This window comes from Rattus norvegicus, chromosome 6, assembly GCF_021556685.1.
Source record: "Rattus norvegicus strain SHRSP/BbbUtx chromosome 6, alternate assembly SHRSP_T2T, whole genome shotgun sequence".
NCBI classification, from domain to species: Eukaryota; Metazoa; Chordata; class Mammalia; order Rodentia; family Muridae; genus Rattus; species Rattus norvegicus.
Window position 1 is genome coordinate 108,800,670 of NC_141539.1, and position 20,107 is coordinate 108,820,776.

Here is a 20,107-nt window from a genome sequence, read left to right on the forward strand (position 1 = left end):
AACGTTTTACAGATGTTTTGACTGCTGTTTTAGCTTCCATGTGTGGGAAGGAGAATTGGCAGCCAGGTGGCTGTATCTGTCTTACCGAGTCACACATGCAGGGACAGACTGGTAGAGAATTCAGAGATTAGTAACCTAGATCTTAATACCTCGCATGGGCAACTCTGCTCATTCTCCCTGTCAGTGGATCACGGTCAGTGCTCACACATGCTAATCTGTAGTCCAGACGATAACAAGCTCTTTCGGAGTGTGGAGTTTCTGAGGGGCCATGCAGGTCGCAACAGTCTTAGCATCTTAGCGCCTAGGAGCAGGAGAGCTGAGAGGGCAGAAGAGAAAACAGCACGAACAACCTTTCCCTTCCTCTCTTTACTCTTTCAGGATTGACCGGAAGAAAGATAAGACGGAAAGGAAAATCTTGGATAGCCAAGAACGGGCCTTCTGGGATGTCCACAGGCCAGTGGTGAGGAAGTTCTGCTTGGTCCCTGAATCAGACCCGCCTACCTTATTCTTTTCTTTTACCCAAGAAAACCACGGTCTCTGGTGACCAGGTGACTCTTCCTTGGGAGAGTTGCTAAGTTTTGTGAGATTGGTCTTTCCCTCTGTTTGTATTCTCTCTGAAGATCTCCTGGGGGTAATGTGCTCTGGTGAAAATGTAGGACCAGGAATGGGGAACAATGGGGGTGGCAAGAGCTGAGCGTTGAATTCTCCAAAATCTCCAATCCTTCAAATTAGCAATGTCCATTTCTGCCATCATTAAGAATCTTAAGACGTTCTTACCATTTCCTGTTAAGTCCTACAGTAGTCATGGTCTATAAGGTCTTTGCAAACTCTATATTAGTGAAGATCAAGGCATTGCTTCTGCATGAGTTAACTCCCTTCCAGAAGCTGCCTACATTGCCTACATATTTTGGTCAATATGTAGCTTTGTCTTGTGTGTGTGTGTGTGTGTGTGTGTGTGTGTGTGTGTGTGTGTGTGTGCGCGCGCGCATGTTCCTGTGTGAAGACACCACTGCTCATATTATAATGTTGACTCACTGTGGTAAGCCCACCGCTGACAGAACTCAGTTCAGGCAAGGTCACAGCCATTCTGTTTTATCCTGTGGCACAGCAGAGCCCCCCTGGACCCTTAGAACACTATATAATTCTTTGACACCCTGCCTGAAGGCTACTGAATACGGACAAGTCACCAAGAGGAACACAGAAATGTAGAAAGCCTGGAACCAGATAAGCCCTGTAGAGGCTGCTGTCCAGCGTGGACTAGGAAGGCAGAGCCTTACCCTGTTCAGCCTCATCTGGGCCTGGTTATGTGGGGTGACTCAAAATGATTGTTCTTCTGCCCGTGTCTGCAGATGGTCATTATGCTCTGAGAACGTTGATTTGCACATTACAAAGAAAATTTCACAAGTAGATGAATTCACGAGTCAGAAGACAATGGAGCTTGACTGTGTCTCTGATTTCACATTATTAAAACAAAATCTCGATTGCCCTCAGGAAATGGAATTGAAAAATGAACAAACTACTGTAACCTTCCTAAATGGTAACAGGGACACAAAGCCCCTCCCTGTCCACACAGGGGGCTTTTTTTTTCCAGGTGGTTAGAGATGAGACATGGCAAAGGCTATGCCCAAAGCCCTGTGGTCACTTGAAATATAGACTTGATGCCAGGGAGGCCTATTAGAGCCCCAACAAGGTGTCCTGACTATAAGGTTACAGCGAGAACTCCAGAAAGAGCATTACAGCAAGGAGACAAGATGAAGGTTATCTGCAAAGGGAAGCATTAGGTCCGACAGCACTACGTGGATTCAATTTGAAGTATAATTGTCACTCAGTAATTTATACTATTTCCTTTTTCTTCTCAGCCAGGCTGTGTGAACACAACGGAAATGGATATCAGAAAATGTCGGCGTTTGAAGAATCCACAAAAGGTTAAAAAGGTTCGCTAGTTGAATTGAATTACAACTTCCTGGTGGGGAATAGCCCTCTGTTTCTGGTGGGTGTTCACAGTGATCTTTTTTTCTGCTTATAATTCTGCCACACTATGTCTTTTAAAATAATTTTTATTCACAAATTCTAGAAATAACTCGTTGGGTGGCTGGTATGTTCTAGGTACTGTGCAAACTGCTGAGGGTCACTTACAGGTTTGGGGGATCCTATATTTTTGAAGGGAATGAAAACAAACCACGGGCATGGGGCCACTGTGCTGTATTAGGAAAAATGGGAAAGTTCAGGAGCCCCTGGAGGTATAGCCGAGACAGAGTGGGATATCCCAGGGGCTTTATGTAGGCAGGATCCTCTGAGATAAAGAGTAAATAGAAGGCGCCTCTGGGGATGTTGCAGTGAAGAAAAGAAACCATTGGGGAAAAATACAGGAGAGCTTGCAGGTACAAAGAGCCCAGTACTTAGAAGCAAGTGGGACTGTTTAAATAGAGCAGAATTGCCAAGATCCATATCACCATCTCGCCCTACTTTCAGTGACCCCAGGATTCCAGTGTTGTATTTCACTGGACTAAAATGGGCAGTGGCCACAGCATCACCATGGATACCATACTCAGACTACCTCTATCCATCAGTTCACCCTCCTCACAGACCAGGCCACAGAAGAATGTGGCTGTGCTCTGGACCACTAATTCCAGGAGGTTAGCGGCACATTCTCAAATGTTGCCAACTCACGTGATGACCGAGTACGAATTCAGAGCACTTCCGGTCAGGAGTGTTTCGGTGGTTGGAATGCTTGCAGAGGCCTCTCAAGCTGTGTTAGGGGAAGGGCCCAAGTCTGAGTACAAAACTCACTCATTGTATAGCCACCTTATGTGTAGTCCAAAGGTAATGTTATGTATTATTTTCAGTGGTTTGTGCTTTAATCAGAGCCTATTCTATGAAATGAAGTATGGAGTTTTCCTCTTGTGAGATTTGGGATTTGGGAAAATTTCAGATATTTAGACTGAATGGTGTGCATGTGGGGTGTGTGTGTGTGTGTGTGTGTGTGTGTATGTGTGTGTGTGTGTCACAGAAAGATAGACAGATAGACAAAGAGAGAGACAGGGACAGGGAGAGACAGAGACTGAAACCCCAGGTATGCACTTCTTGAGGTTATTTGTGTTATTTGATCACCGAATAAATAACAATACTGTATTTCAAACCTAGTCTTAGCTGGACTTATTAAGTCTTTAATGGCCCTAATTCTAAGATCCCAGAGTTTTATGCAGCTACGTGCATGTCATCGGAGTCTTTATAATTGTGTAGATTTCAGATACGCATGACATGTCCTTCAGGGCCGTGTCTTTCCCTCTTCATAATACCACACACTACTTGAAAAGCAGCCATGGCTGTAGAGTTGTGTGGAAACAGAGGCCAGAAAACTACTTAATTTTAAAGGAGCATGAGCCTGCCATCTCGACCCTGTACCAGAGTAACATATCATCCACTGGTCAGCAGGAGACCCATAGGAAACTTTTGAACCCACCTTTCAGCTGTTATTCTTAAGCTCCGTGTTGACTCCAAATCACCTGGGGTTTAAAGTAGACCCCCAGACCCACCAATGAGAATTCGGTTTCAGTCAGCCTGGGGCAGGACTCAGCAATGCACCTCTTGGCCAAAGACCCCCAACTGATTCTTCGAAGTTAGCTGGCCTCTGGATTGTATTTAGAGAAGCAGTGCTACACATGGAAACCATTTTAGCTTGAGGAAATGAAGCATTTCCTCGCTGTTGTAACCCAAAGAGGATGTGGTTCCTCAAGAAGTCTACCATGGGAGAAAGCCATACAGAGTCAAGTCATTTGGCTGGGTGCCATAGAGGTAGCAAAGAGAATGCAATGAAGGGCCGGTTCCTGAGGCACCCACCACACTGAGGGTACGCGATTCATAATTTTGCTTCGTCTTCTAGTCAGTATATGGTGTGACAGACGAGTCCCAGTCACAGAGTCCGGTGCACATACCAAGCCAGCCAATCAGGAAAACTACAAAAGACGACATCCGAAAACAGGTGAGTGCATAAGTACAATGCTCACAGCATGATCCACAGACAGCAGAGTCCAGCCACTGGGTGACTTCCACCTGTGTGTGCCATGTGTGACACTTTTAAAAAAGTATGAGAAACTGTCCACCCTGGATCTCCAGCAGTTACTGAAAGGGGTGTGACTGAGGTATCCCAGTGGTGAGCTGGCGTTTGAGGTCACAGTTTCCCACTTCGTGCTGTGAGAGCTGGGGGAGGAGGGGTAAACTTCCCATCCTGGAGGGGTTAACATTAGAATGCACTCCCAGAATGCACCAGTTCAGGACTGTTAGCATTCTATCTGAGCTCCACTACCTCTATATTGCTAAGACTCAAAGGGAGGACATTAGAATAAAGAGAGCCCCAATCCAAAATCATCGCGGTGTCATTTTCTGCTCATAACTTGCCAGGTTAACAGAGAGTGGCTAAGGTTGTCACTCCCTTCTGAAGTCTACTCTTTATTATGCCTTGCTGGCTTCTGATGTGCTGGGCAAAGGAGTAACTTTAGATGCCTTTTTTTCTGACAAGCATATGACTAGGTGGGAAGAAAGAAACAGACAGACGCAAAATAGCTACTGGTTGATTCTAGTTAAATATGACCCATACATGGGTGTGATATATACATGGAGACGAGGCAGAGGAACCATTACTGGGGTTTAGTACAAAATATATTCTTGTAGGCCTAGGTTTTGGACTATGTTTCATCTTTTGAATGAATAATTTTGGGAGAAAGTAAAAATTAAATGATATTATGAACAGGTGAAATGGAGATGCTAAACTGTTTTAGAATCCAAGTATGGCAGGGTTTCCTGAAAGGGCAAACTGGTTTCCGGAGATTCAGCTACAAGGTAAGAGTGTTGTCTATGGAGCTGTTTAGACCTTGGTGTGATTGCAGGATTTGGGGGCACGGGATGAAAGCGAATCAAGCTCTACTCTGGCCTCAGCACCCATGTTCTCTCTTCCCCACCAGATAACGTTTTTGAACGCACAGATTGACAGACATTGTTTGAAAATGTCCAAAGTGGCTGAAAGGTAGGCTGCCCTCCCTCCCAATATTATTACCATGTGCATATTTTATAAAGGAGAAATGTTACAGGGTTCTAGTTAGCCAAGTGTGTTCAGCTTCAGGAGGCAGCCCATACTCACTCCTTCAATCTGATGTGTATAATCCCCAGGCCCTGTGTGAGTGTAGCTAACAAGGCCTACCCCCACCCCACGCCCAAGTAAAACACACTCTCTTCTGTAAGCTTCCGCCATAGGACCTTGTTGATCGGGGAAGAACACCTCTGGCAAGCTCCATCATTCACCTTTGCCCTCAGTCCTTTGGTTGAATCAAATGGAATCACTCCCTTTTCAGCTATAAAAACGCCCAGATCGACTTTATGGGGGAATGAAATTGTGCGTGCCCTTTGAGGCTGGCCACATAAACAGGAGGGGACTAGATCCTTGAGAGGTGTCCCTCCTCCACATACCAACAACTGCTGAACTGCATCGCATCAGCTGTAAAGCAAACATCTGGCTTTCCCAGCAGCCCCTGGGCTATATTCTGCACTGGTAGCTGATTCCACTCTGTCACCTTGTGGGAGACTCAATTTTATCAACTAAATGATCTGGTTTTTTTTTTTAACATTTAAGTAAAGAGACCACCTGGGGATTCTGTATGAAATAAATCTAATCAGGCAGCCAGAACTTAATACTTATTCATCCATATGCCGCCGTAAAAGTAGTGTCCAATTTCTGAAGGAATCCAGGGTGTGAGTCAGGCTATTCACTGCCTATGAGGGAAAACAAGTCCTTTAGGTTTAGAGCACACAGGGTACTGGGACCTGCCCGCAAGGCTTTCTCTGCAGATCCCTGGAGTAAGCCACATCTTCTCTCTGGACAAATGGGAACTTAGAAAACTCCAACCCCAGGTCCAAAGCCTGGATTTGTGCTCTGCTGATTATTGCTCAGGACACTAAAGACGCTCGTAGCTTGTGGCATTTTTTATGTCTATTGTATATATGTCCTGCATGTGTATCTATGCACACTCCCTCTTGTATATTTGTTATTGTTCTGGTACTGGGACTTGAACCTCACAAACCGCGGGCATGTGATGTACTACTACTAAGCTGTATTCCCAAGACCTCAGTTTCCTTTCTATTTTGAGAAGGGAATTTCACTAAGTTGCCTGGGATGTCTTTGAACTCCCTCTGTAATTCAAGCAAGCCTTGGACTTGGAATCCTCCTGGCTCAGCTTCCTGAGGAACTGGAATTACCTCTAGGCCCAGTCATAAAGACTTAGTTCTTTTAGTCATGAATATATATGTGGAAAAATACACGGAGTGCAGCTGCCTACAGGAGCTAGAAGAGAACATTGGACGCCCTGGGGCTGGAATTTCAGGTGGTTGTTAACTGCCCAGTGTGGGTACAAGAAGCCTAGCGGGGGTCCACTACCAAAAGCAGTATGTTTTCTTCATAGCTGAGGCATCTCTCTCTCCCCGTTTGTACTTTTAATGATAAATGTAGCTACTGACATTCTGGGCCAGCCGATGGCTTGTTGCATTTCTAAGGTCCTATCCTATGCATAAGAATGTTATACAGCACTCCTAACCTCTATCCACTAGAGGACAGTAGTGTCATCTCACCATTGTGACAGCCAGCAATGTCTCAGAGCATTACCAACCTGCAAAGGGACAGCAGCAAAATTGCCCCCATTGTGAACTGCGGTGTTCCCGCATTCTATAATGCAAATGCCTCTCACAGTGCCAATGGCTGAAGCTCCCATCACACAGATAGAAATTATTTTAAAGCCCTGGGTATTGCCAGCTGCAGGCTACAGACTGCTTCTCATCCTCACTGTCAAAATGTGGGTGGGACTCCTAGGCTCTGAGGGTATCTTTTCATTCCAAACTGAGGGTACCTTTGCCTCCCACCCCAAAGAGTGGCCAAGAGCAAAGCTGCTGAGGTTGTCTCAGTTTCCCTGTGCCACGGCTGTGAGAACACCAAGCCTCTGTTTGTGAGGCAAGGCACAGAAACGGCTGACCTGGCATGCGCAGTCTCTGCATGGTCATATCTGGCTTGGAAGGGCTCACAGGAGAGAGTGTACACAGAGCGTCTTTTACCAGGTCCACATGTCCAGGGTCAATGTTCTGAGGCCAGATGGAGGACTAAGCAATAGGGATTCCCAAACCCCAAACCCCAGTCCTGGGCATGGACTCAGTGATTCCTGGGGAGACTCAAGCAAGCTGTACTTTTGAGTTTCAAGTGGACTAATCTGGTATCCAGTACTCTGGTAATGCTATTTTAGCTACACAGGCCTGAGAACTCACTTCAGAGAGGCTCTGAGTTTCAGCTTTGTCTTATCTTTGTGGGTAACTGGAGAAACCTAAACCAGTCATTGTGAGATAGCAGTCAGAATGTGGTAGGTGATACGTCCCAGGAGGGTCTGAAGCAAAAGCAGGGAGTCTGGCAGGGCCCATTGTTTGTTTGTTTACGGGCTGTCTGGGAGGAGCCCCAGCTGGTACATCTAATTACACTGGAGAGGTGCTCACACAGGGGGTTATTCCAACCACAAGTCCCCAGCCAGAGACTTCCAGGAGTCCAACCCCAGCAGAGGCTGGATTTTATTCCCGACAGCAATAACTGACAACTCTTCAATTCGATGTGGGGGTTTTCATTAGAGCCACAAGCAAACTCCCAGAGAGCAGGGGGCCAGAACAGCCGGGTGTTTGCTGGAGATAAAACGGCCCGGGCCTTAGCCTGTCAGATGCTATGCTCTGCCAGGAGGGGCCAGGGAGGTGGCACTGGCAGCTGGCCAGAGGCGAAAGCTGAGCTCTCCTGGGTGAGCCACACAGTCCCATGCCTGGGATCTGGTTTCCCTGGGCCTGCTCCAGGTGATAAGTGTTAATTAGAATTGTGTGCCCCTGAGGAAAGGTCCCTGCCTTTTTTTCCCCCCACTTAGTTGCCTAAGAACCCAAGAGCTGAGAAGCTGTTGCCGGTGATACCGGTGGCCAATTCTGAAAAAAGCAAGAATTGGGCAGGGTTAAAACTGGCAGCGGGTGTGTCTAGAGATCTGCTAGGGAGGTTTGAATCCTGCCTCTGCCATTTCCCATGTTCTCAATGAAACAAGTTGCTCCGTCTCTCTCTCTCTCTCTGCTTTTCTTCTTTAAAAGAGGATGTGGTATTTCGGGTGAGCCCACAGGGTTAATAAGTGAGCACATGCTTGAGGCTTGGCTCCAGTCCTTGGCACTCGGGCCCCTCCATAGCAAGCAGGAAGGACAAGTAATTTTCCAAAGTGGTGATTAACAGTCCTTCTGACAGGAGCAAAATTCAGGTGTATGAGATGGAAGGAACTGAGTGTGTGGTGCTCCAAGGAGGAGGGAGACTGACCTTGAAGATGACAGTTTTGTGTTAATGCAAGTCTTCCCAGCCAGCCTCTCTCCCTCCTCTCTCTGACTCCTATTCCGACAGCCCTGCAGACTGCCCAAGGCCAGCACCGAAGCCCTTAGCCTGTGCAGTTCCCCCTTTTCTAACTTCTACACACACTGGCCTCTCATCTTCCTGGAGGGAGGTATCCTGTGTGGAGGCTCTTTAGATCTCCTCAGTTCATTACGGTTTCAAATATTCTGTGCGCTGTCCCTAACAGTTTAAATGCCCCTGACACATCGGCATCTGCATGCTTCCTAGGCTGCTTCTTTCACTGCCTAAATGTGGAACCCCATTCTTGACTGCAAAATAAGGATCACTGTGTATACAAATTAACTTTCCAGATAAATAACACTCACTACTTTGCATTTCTGTCTTAACTATTTTAAGTGAAAATCTTCCTTAAGTGTGGCTCGCAAACTTGCCTTCCTAAAGAAAGAACACTGCCTTCCAGTTCATTTTGCTGGATAACTTGAGCCAGTGTTCTTACAGTTTGCTTCTAAACTCCTTTAAATAAAGTTCCTGATCTTAGGAGACAGCACACACAGCTTCCTACACAAAATGGCCGTAGAGCACTGTGTTCTCTGAGTCTCTGGTGCAAAATCTTACATGCTGGTTCTCTTTCTTCTTTTCTTTTCTTTGTTTGTTTCTTTGTTTTGGTTTTGGTATTTCTTTGGTTGTTTGTTTGTTTGTTTGTTTGTTTCGAGACAGGGATTCTCTGTGTAAACCCGGCTATCCCGGAACTCACTCTCTAGTGCAGGCCTCCAACTCAGATCCACCAGCCTCTGCCTCCCAGGTGCTGGGATCAAGTGCGTGCACCGCAGATAATACCCTCTGTAAACATGCAGCATTTCTTCCCAAGCTGTGACAGACAAGGTTTATCAATCAGCTGTGACTTACAAAGAACTTCCATATTCAGAGGCATAACACGACGATAGCTTCCTTTTCCTGCTCACAGCAGATCCATTCTCTGCCCAGGGATGGCCAAAGACCACCAAATTCACTATTTTCTCTTATGTCTACAAACCCAGGCATTAAAATTAATTAATAATGACATTATTAATTAATAATAATGAATAATAGAATAGGAGAATCATAGCCGTGTATAACAGCAGTGTAAATGTAACCTCTTTTGGAACTCTCGAGTGCTCATGTAAAGGAACAGGTAAAGAACTGCTTTACTGATTTTCTTGGGTACCTGTGGATCACCTGCAGTGCCACTCAGTGCAACTTGAGGCAGCATCAGTAAAACAAGGGTTAGCTGAACACCAGCACCACAGTTCCACAACAGTGAGTCCAATAGCACACGTGGGAATTAAGTGACTAGTAGGGAGTTAGTATATACAACATGGAAACACTGGGCAAAACTCATGTCTTGGGCAGAGATTTTAATCACACTGTTCAGGCCAGCATATGAATTATTTGTTTCTGGGATTTTCCACTTAGTATTTCCAGGCTGTGGCTTATCATGGGTAACTGGAGTGTCTGGAACAACACTATGTAGAAGAGTGTTTGCCCTTTCTCAGGTGTCTATTGACCAACTGGCTGCATGGGCTAAGCTGCACGTTGTAGACTAGGTAGGAAGCTCTGCTGATCCTGGTTGTCTGTCTTGTGTATGTGGCTTCCGATCATGCAGGACAGCCTCGACAAGGACAGTTGCACTCTTTTAAATGAGCTCTCATCCTCAGGCAGGCAAGTTTGATATCACTCACACAGAAATGAGAGTACAAGAACAAAGTGGACCCAAGCAAAGCCCACGTCACAGGCCCTGATTAGATTAAAAGGCTGGGGTCTTACAGCCTGTTTTTAAAATCAACCCATCATAGCAGACAGTGAAATCACAAGAGCCCGAATCCCAAAGCAGTGGTTCTCAACCTGTGGGTCATGACCCCCATGGGGGTCACATATCAGATATCCTGTATATCAGATATTCACTTTATGGTTCATAACAGTAGCAAATTTACAGCCAGGAAGTATCAATGAAATAATTGTCGGGGGTCACCACCCCATGAGGAACTATATTAAAGACTGGCAGCATTAGGAGATTAAGAACCACTGTCCTAAAGGCAATGTAAAAGCTCTTTCCCACGAGCCATGGTTTTCTTAATTACAATAAACTTTAGGCATGGAGTGTGTTTCACCAAGAGACCCTGAAGAGACCTTTGTGTTAGTCGTCTGCCTGTGACTGTGACCAAATACCAAAAAAGAATCAAAATAGAGGGAGGAGATTATATTTGAGCTCATAGCTCAGAAGTTTCAACCCATGCTCATTCGACTCCATCATTTTGGTCCTGTGGCAAGGTAGATTGCCAAGCAGTAAGGGCATAGTGGAACAGAGCTGGTAGCTGTGAATGGGAGGGAAGAAGAGACGGGAGGAGAGGAGAGGAGAGGTTAGGTCCTAATTCTTCAAGGGCACAATCCCAGAGACCTTCATTCTTCTACTAGGGTCTACCTCTCAAAGGTCCTAGTGCCCCACACAGGATGCTGACCACACCTTTCATACATAGCTTTGGAGAACATTTAAGAACCAAGCCATAACAAAGTCATCTATCTGGTGACTTCTCCAGATAGATGAAGTTGCCAAAGAAATGAGGTCTTCCTCCTCTTCCAAAGAGTCCCAGACTCGTCTATTTTAATCCACCCGCCCAAGCCCCCCATCACTAGCAGCAGCTTTATACGACTTTATACAGAACGCTATACATCTCAACTTCCAATTGCCTGGCATCTCTGACCTCCTCCCACCGCACCCGGAGACGTCTTCCCAAGCTTAGCAATGCTGTGAGATACCACAGTCCCCAAGGTTCCGCCTCAGGTCCCAACACAGCACAGAAAGATCAAGTTGTCTCATTTTCATGCCTGCCACTGTACTTGCCCACCCTCACTCCATTACTGGGAGTCCTTAGTGTGTCACAGCTGACTGCTGGATTGATTTTTTTTTAAACATCATCTTGCTTGCCCATCTCTGAGATTGCTGCTGCTCCCTAAAATTGGATGCTGGTTCCTCCTCTGCCTCCTGACCCTCGGTGATCATGAAATGTAATTAATGAAATGCGACAAGACAGCAAGGAACCGGATACCCCAAGGCTCTATTAAAAATCTGCTAGGGTAATAGAAGTCTGTGAACTTAATGTCTGGTGATAAATTCAGGGGAGGGAGTGAAGGAGGCCAATACGACTCTGCTTTAGTGTGCTTTGGGAAACGGTGGGGTCCTTTCACCTCCCAGCCCATCTTAGTCAGTAGGAAAGGAATGGCATAGAAGTCACCAGGTAGCCAAGGCCATCCATCCTATCCAGACCAAAAACTGGAATCTGTAACCCATAGAACAAAAGGAGTCAGGCGAAGCTGCCAGAAACACAGTCTCCCTTCAGAGGGGTTAAATTCACCTTCACTGTGCCCAGGTTTTCCTCCTGAGTACAGCGTCTTTGGGTAACCTGCAGTAAGGGCATTCTCTTACCCCCACCCACCCACCTTTCCCCACCTCCTTCCTCTCAACCTGTACAGGGGCTCTGCACCCTGTCTCCTCCCCCTTCAGGTCCTTCCTGTCCCACTTGCCTTCCAAGCACCACTGTTTAGAAACTGCACACACACACCCCAAAAAGAAGCAAGCACGACCCCTCCATACTCCCTGGCACTTTTGGGTTTCCTGTTCTCTCAGAGGCTCTGACTTTATGAATGACTTACCACATTTTAGAGTATCCCTGAAGTGGGGACAGAAGACACCTGGACACAGCATTTCAGATTCCACTCCTGGCTTTCTCTGCTGTAATCCTGCTCACAGCTGCTGGCCATACCCGCAGTACCTTTTTCTGTAGCAATTACAAATGCCTGTGCCTTTTCAACATCTCTGCCAAAATCACATGCGCTGGGCTAGGGACTAAGCTAGAGATTCCCTCCTATGTATTGCTTCACTGTGGTAGACAGCACATGTTCTTTCTCTGGCCTATATACTACAGTTTTCTATGTCATACCCCATAACTCAGGAGGAAATCATGAGTCTTTCTGTTAAGGAAGAGAGAATGGAAACTAAAACTTGCCCCCAAGCTTTTACAAGCCGGTAGACTAGGCATTTTCTGAAGTTCCTTTCATTACGTCCTTCTTCTCCAAATATATCAAGATGACCCTAATTACAACCTCAATCAATAGCTTCTTCATCCTCTTGAAAGGTGAGTGTAGTTAGAACCTGACTTTGCAGGGATAGCCATGATGAAGCTCAGTTGTAGAATGCTTGCCTGGCATAGATGAAGCTCTGGGTTCAATCCCCTGCATCTCATAGACCAGGTTACACCCCTGTAACCATGGCACCCAGGAGATAAAGGCAGGAAGCCCAGAGGTTCATGGTCATCCTCAGCAACAGAGCAAGTTCAAGACCAGCCTGTGATTCATGGGGCGCTGTCTTGACAAACAAAAAAAGGCAAGAAGATGTCTTTACTGCCAGCTCTGTGCTGGTTCATCCTGTGGTGATGCAGTGGGACCTGATAACTTCAGCAGGTGATGGATACCGCACCGAAGGACACACTAGCTATAGAGAGTCCGCCCTGGGAGCACCTGTTCAGGAAGATGAGGCAGATACACAGGCAAAACAGCCAGCTCCATGTCTCCAGTTGAAGACCTCTAGCAATCGCAGGCAGCATCTCCGCCCAAGTTCAGTAGGCTAACCTCCTCTAATGATGTGAGAGTTTGCCATTTGGAAATAAGAAGACAAGTCACTCATTAGGAGTCATGGGTAAGGGGCCAAGAGTGTCTAAAGCGCTAAATAACAGGCGTTGTTCCTAGCGGACTTCTGCCGGACTTCTTATATTTACTTTCTCTTTCCTAATTCCTCTGATTCTGCTTTTGTGCCTGTCACATCCATGCACCTATGAACCATCACTGCTTCCATGAAACTGCACTGGGCAGCTTATATAGCCCTTTATATCCCTCTGGTTGTATTTCTCTTTGCTTTTGACACCAGTCCCCAAGTCTTTCTGTGGTCGTTAGTATTGACTTTAAACACAAATATCAGCCTTGGCTGCCTCCTTCATTGCCTGCCTGGCATTTTCTTTGTCTTGGACCTCCTAGGCAGAGTCCATTCATTTTGTGATTTGTACACCACCAGGAAGCACATGCTCTGGGATGGCGAAAGCCTACCCAGTCAATGCTGAAAATGGCTGCTTTATTGAACTTGGTCTTCATATGCCCATCACCTTCATCCCCATCCCAAGGATATTTGTTTGGTTTCAAAGCAAAGCAACCCCAGTGTGTACTCAGGCTCAGCCGAAATGAGACTATATTGCCTCCCAGAATGCAAAGAGACGTTTCAGAGTTGGGCGTGGGACTGGCAGCCATGCTCAGGAAGGGCCAGGCCCTTTAGCACCTCAGAGTTCCCAGGCACTACTGGCTCTGTCTCCCTTCTGTGAAGCCTCAGGGTCTCTTATTAGAGACATGTGTTGGAAGATGTGACAAGCTCCATTCTCTGCACTTTCAGAGAGAGAGCACACTGGTCCCACCCAGGGTAGGTAGGTGGCCCTGGATAAATCAACAGTGGCCAGGAGCAAGGCTTGCAAGCAGAACCATGACAGTGCTTGGTCAGGATGCACTCTTCAGCTGAGCAGAGCCCAGCAGGATGTAAGGCATGGTTTAGACCTACTCACCCATTTTGGAGACCTTCTCACCGCCTAGGCTCCTTATCATCTTCCCATAAGTTTCCAAGAGACCCATTCCAAGGCTCAACACAGCTCAGTTTATTCACTGTCCTCCTGGCCAGTGCCTCTGCCTCACCTTGTACCACTTTTTACAACTAGAAACTGGCATTGGGTCCTAGAAGCAAATCCTGCGCCTTTCAATCTCTCCGTTATGATCTTATCCCATATAGATGGTCAACCCCATGTATTCTTCCTGTATCCTCACCTTGGAAACTCTAGCCCCCAAGAATAAGTGCCCCCCACCCCACTCCCAGAGCACTCTAGCTTTTAAAAAATATCCCCTAATTTGTAATTTAGCTAGATAAGGAGGTCTCACTTTTTTGCCTTGAGCTGTTAAACAGGTATCTTTTCTTTGAGATACAAAGCCAACTAAGGAAGACGTACGTCCTTGTATTGACCAGGGTGGAAGGACAGAGAGGCCTTGACTGAAGGATAGAAGGAAGCCCCATGAACTGTTTGCTTCATCCGGATTCTAATACCACAATGGATATCCAAGTATTCCAGGATCAGAGAGGCTCCCAGTATCTCCTCATCCCTCGGATACTCAGGAATACCTTAGTAGGGCCTGTCATCCTCACCCCTTGAGCAGAATTTACGTTTGTTGGTGACAACTTGTCTAAGCAGTCAGGTGATCCAGTTTTGTCCTTTAGAACCCCCTTACTGTTTACATTTTCCTTGCTAGGGGGTTGAATAGTTTTATCCCCGCCACACACACACACAACAGATATGGCCAGGTCTTGTCCTGTGGGACCTGCAAGTGTGGCCCCACATGGGGGAAGCATCCTTGCAGATGTGACTAAGTGGCCTTGGTGGGTTGCCCATGCCCTGGTGGATGGCCCTGTACACAGGCACATACTGGCATCACCAAGTGGGCTCTGTTGGTTACGAAGAAAAAGGACATGAACTTGGTGGTGTAGAATGAGATGGAGAAATGGAAGGAATTGGACGGGGGTGGTGGGATAGGAGTGTGTTTGAGCAAAATACATTGTACACATGTGTGAAATTTTCAAGTAATGTATATTAAATATGTATACATATTTTTAAGACCCTGAGATGTATTTTCCAGAAGAACCTTAAGTCCAATGATAGCCATTCATACTAGGAAACAAAGAGAAGAGAGGGGAGGGGAATGAAGGAGAGGAGAGGGGAGGGGTGGGGAGAAGGGAAAGTAAAAGACAGAGAGAAGAGATAGGGTGAAACGAGAAGAGAGGTCAAGTTGCAGACACAGGAGACGGCCACTAGAGAAGAGACCGAGACTGCAGTAATGCAAGTGAGGACTGGGCTGCCTGGAGCCACTAGAAGCTTCAGTAAGCAAGAATGATTCCCCTCTGGACTCTTGGGAGGGAACGAAGTCCTGGTGAGCCCTTGATTGCAGACTTCTAGCCTCCAGAGCTGAGTACACACTCACGCTATTTAAAGCTACTAAGTCTGTGGTCATTTGTGACATCATTGTCATTTCTTTCAGGGTGAGTAAAATTCTCCCAGTGACAATGGAGTGGCTACTGTTGTGGGCTGTCGAGCATCCTGCTCCTGTCCCACAGGGGTCCTTCCTGAGCTCACTTTCCCTGGACTTTATTCTTGCTGCTCTATAAAGTTCTTTCAGATGAGTTCCTACCGGTCAGGATGCAAACCTCAAAGGAGACTCACAGGACTGGCGACCATGAGCCTCCACTGTGCACGGTGGCTTCAGACATGTATCTGTATCTGCAGAAGATGTTCAAGATTCTTTCGAAATAGTTTCCTGGGTTTTTTTTTTTTCAAAAATTTTTCTTTAGCACAGTGGTCTTGAGTATTCAACAAAGCCACTGTGTACAGTAGTATGAACCTGATAAAGATCAAACAAATCTCCCAACCAAGAACTGAAACAAAAGTCTTCCAATGTGAGCCACTGCTTCTTCTGCCCTGCTGGTGGATGGTCTGTACTTAGGAGGGCAAGGAGGCTCTGGGGTGGCAGGAAATCGACAGCCACCTTTAAAACGGGCATTAGCAGCTTCTTTCATTATGGCGCATGCGCGCGTGCGTGGGTGTGTGTGCGTGAGTGAGTGCGTGCGCGTGCGTGCATGTGCAGGTTCATGTACGTGCATCCTAGTTTCCTTCCTGCCATTGTGATCAAACACTCTGACGACGGTAACTTTAAGAAAGAACTGGTTTGCTCAACCTACGGTTGCAGGTTACAGTCCATCATTTCCATCATGACGGCAATCCAAGCTAGAAACTTGAAGCAGCTGGTCGGCCCGTAGTCAAGAGTGTGGAGGATGCACGCCCACTACTCCACTCACTTTAATACCATTCAGGACCCAAACCCAGGGAATGGTGCTGCCACAGTGGGGTGGAGCATCCTGCCTCAATCAGTGTTATCAAGACGGTCCTCCCCCAACCCCCAGACATGCCCACAGGCCAGTCCGATTCAGCCGGCCTCTCAGTGAGATTCTCTTCCCGGGTGATTATGTGTTGTATGTGGGGACATGTGAAGGCCAAAAGTCAATATCATTCTCTACCTTGTTTTGTGAAACAGGATTACTCACTGGACCTAGAGCTGGCCAATCCATCAAGGCTGGCTGGCCAGTGGAACCCAGGCATCATCCTGTCTCCATCTTAATACCGGGATTACAGGCACGGGACATTACGCCCATCTTTTTACCTAGAACTGGGAATCTAAATTCAGGTCCTCGTATTCACACAGCAAGCACTTTCCCCACTGAGCCATCTCCCCAGTCCCCCCTTCATTATGACTTAGTAAGGAAAACACTGCATAGCCTGTGCTCTTTGGAAAATTGATCAGATTTTTAAAAACTTTCATGCGCGTAGGAGTCGCCTGGGAACCTTATTAACGTGAGGATGGGCTTGGTAGAGCCCAGAAGCTAAGAATCATGACAGCTTGTAGGGGGCACCTGCGTTGCTGCTTGTGGACCACATTTCATGTCGCAATGGTGCCTCTGGCTAAAACCTTTACATTCTTAGCATTAACAGTTGACCCTGTTTTGCCCTTTGTAGTTTGGTGATAGAGACGGTGGTTGTGATCTTACTGTAGTAGAGGAAACTGCCGACCCACAGCAGCTCTGCTTAGGAAAAAAGAAAATTTCTAGTGTGGAGAAGTAATTATGAAAATGTGTATATCTTTGGGCCAAATTATTCTACTCGCAGATATGATTTTCCAAATAAATACTGAAGAAGATGTGTGTAAGCCAGCATTCTGTTGCTGTGACAAATTACTCGAGGAAACCAAGTTAAAAGAGGAAAGGTTCAGTTCACAACTTCAGTTTGCACCTATTGGCTGTGTTGTCTTTTAGCCTGTGGTAAGGCAGAACAGCATGGTGGAGCAAAACTATGTACCTCATAGTAGCCCAGAAGCAAAGATAGGAAGTGAGGAGAAAAAAAGCTAAAAGAAATACACCCTTTGGGGTCACAACCCAATGACCTACTCCCTCAAGTGAAACAAGCTATTTCCACGCCCCACTGTGGCCTGTTAAATTATGGATCTGTGGAAAGACAATCCAGTCATGAGGCCAGAACCTGTGATTTGTTCACCTCTCAGGGTTCTGCTTCTGAACCCTGTTGCACTGGGGATGAGGGCTTCAACACAGGAATTTTTAGGAGACATTTAAGGTCCACACTGCTGCAAGATAAAAAAGAAAAAAACCTATATACAAGCAATAAACTATACCATACTAAAACTATATTAAAACCCTGTGTCTAATACAAAGAAGATGACTAAATAAAGTATAGTAAACTTTATGTAAATATAATTATATATAATAAACCATTCTTTTTTATTCCCTCCAAAGCCACTAAGTGAATAAAACTAGTATAAATTAATTTATATATAACATATAATTATATATAATATTCTTTTTCTTCTCACCCCCCCAAACATGTCACTAAATGAATAAAAATAATATGAACTTTTCACTAATCAGATAGTAGAAGATTTTTTTTGTTCTACTTGGACAGAAATTATAGGTAGTCAAGGGAATTACTTTTCCTATTGCTGTGATAAGATAGCCTGACAAAAGCAACCAAAGTGAGGAGAAGCTTCTTTGGGCTCAGAGTTGGAGAGTACAGCCCATCGGGCCAGGGCAGTTCTGGTGGCAGGAGCTTGAGGCAGTGGATCACATTGCACTCCCAATCAGGAAGTAGGCAGGACTGCTGCAGCTCAGCTAGCTTTCTCCGTTTATGCAGTCCAGGACTCCAGCCTAGAGAATGGTGCCGCCCACTTCATGCAGTCCAGGACCCCAGCCTAGAGAATGGTGCCGCCCACTTCATGCAGTCCAGGACTCCAGCCTAGAGAATGGTGCCACCCACTTCATGCAGTCCAGGACCCCAGCCTAGAGAATGGTGCCTCTCACTTTAATTACTCTAACCAAAATAACTCCTCGCAAACAGTCTAGAGACTAAACCTAATCTAAATAACACCTCACAGGGACACCCAGAGTTCTGTCTTCTATGTCTTCTAGAGCCTATCAAGTTGATGATATTAACTTTCACAGACACCCTTCAAATGCTGGTCTCTGGCAACTTTTGTTTCCCTCAGGGCTTGGCATCAGGAAGCAGTAAGGAGGCATACTCCAGTGTCAGAGTCCTCGTTAGGCTCTTAGGTAAGGAGCCTTAGCCCTGTGATTATTCGAAGCCCCGCACAAGCTTTATGCATTGGAACTCTTGGCTCTTGATAGCATCCAATGTCACTGCATTCAACCAGGGCACTGAGACCCATGGTCCTGAAAACTGGTCAGTTCTCTGGAACTCTTGTAGTAAATAGGGCCTACAGGTTGTTTATCCTTTAGTCACCTCTCGGCTCTCTTCTCGGCCTGCTTCTCTCTTCTTCCTGGATGGTCTCAGATCTTGGATCTCAGATGCCAGCATGCTGCTGAGATGACTCAGGATGTCTGCCTCCTTGGGAGACATCTTTTAGGAATCCGAATGGTTGCCACTCAGGAAGCCAGTGTCTGCCACTGTTGAGACCATTCAGACATGGACATTCAGTCAGGAAGGGCTGCTAGGCAGTGGGGATCACCAGTGCTGGGCACCGTCCAAGGCCACTTCTTTCCCAGCTGTAGAGCAATCATGCCAAGGCCACTACCTCCCTTCAGCTATGCAGCCGATTGCCATCACCAACACTTTCTGCTGTTTCTTTCCTGGTGCCGCCATTTCTGTGGAAAATTCTTTGAATCGGGCCAAATGCTGCAACAGCAGAGAAGGTAGCACAGAAGAGTACCTCCCAGCCTACTTACTAATAAGCCTGCACACACTGTTTATAGAGCTGTTTACTGGCCCTGGTGTGAACCAATCACAGTCATTTGTTTGGGCCAATCAGAATCTTGCCTCTTAGTACTATTCATAATCATTGAGGCTTGTGTTTCGGGACAAGAGACTTTACCTCTTAGCACCCATCACAGTAATTAGTCCTTCGACCATGAGAAGTGCTCTTCCTTTGGCCAAAGCAGAAATGGTTGTAGGGTCATCTAGAGTTCATGGACTGTTCTGATAACAAAAAGTCTGGCACAAACAATTTCAAGCAGCCCTGACTGGGGCTGTGCCTTTAAGATCCAGGGCGGTCAGCTGTGATATTTTCATAATTATCCCAAACCGGAGGCTGCAGGTGTCAAAGAGAAGTCCAGCTAGTTGTTATATGCAGTCCTTTGCTCAGGGTAGCAAGGGCGAGTCTACAGCTACTAATTAGGAAGCCAAGTTGACCCGCCTTAGCGTATGCCTAAAATAGCAGCTTAAAAAGTGTCTGATTAACACTGACCATGATTTTAACAGTGCTTGAATAGAGTCTAACACCTACCCAGTGCCCAGGAATTGGTGGATCCTTCATCCATCCATCTTAAACTCAAGCTTAACAAATTGTCAGATTAGTGGGTTCAACCCATTTTCCCAAGAAAACCCACAGGCCTTCGTTTCTGTATTTGTAAATATCTGAGCTTTTCAATTGGGCATTGAGTATAGATGTTATTCCTTATGCTTTTTGTGTGTATGGTTGGTTAGTTTTGTTGTAGAGGCTCTCTAAATAGCCCAGGCTAGCCTCCAA

General features: G+C 46.3%; 1 protein-coding gene across 21 annotated transcripts in view; it reads left to right on the forward strand.

The window, feature by feature from the left end:
- The window catches only part of Rgs6 (regulator of G-protein signaling 6), a 536,804-nt gene that overhangs the window by 450,234 nt on the left and 66,463 nt on the right, over nucleotides 1–20,107 (forward strand). For all 21 annotated transcript variants that reach the window (XR_015622117.1, XR_015622119.1, XR_015622118.1 and 18 more), the window contains 4 exon segments: nucleotides 379–460; nucleotides 1,860–1,934; nucleotides 3,884–3,982; nucleotides 4,962–5,023. Coding sequence is in view for 17 of the 21 variants with exons in the window: in XM_087554419.1 (XP_087410545.1) it covers nucleotides 379–460; nucleotides 1,860–1,934; nucleotides 3,884–3,982; nucleotides 4,962–5,023 (318 nt within the window). In the remaining 4 variants the exon portion in view is untranslated.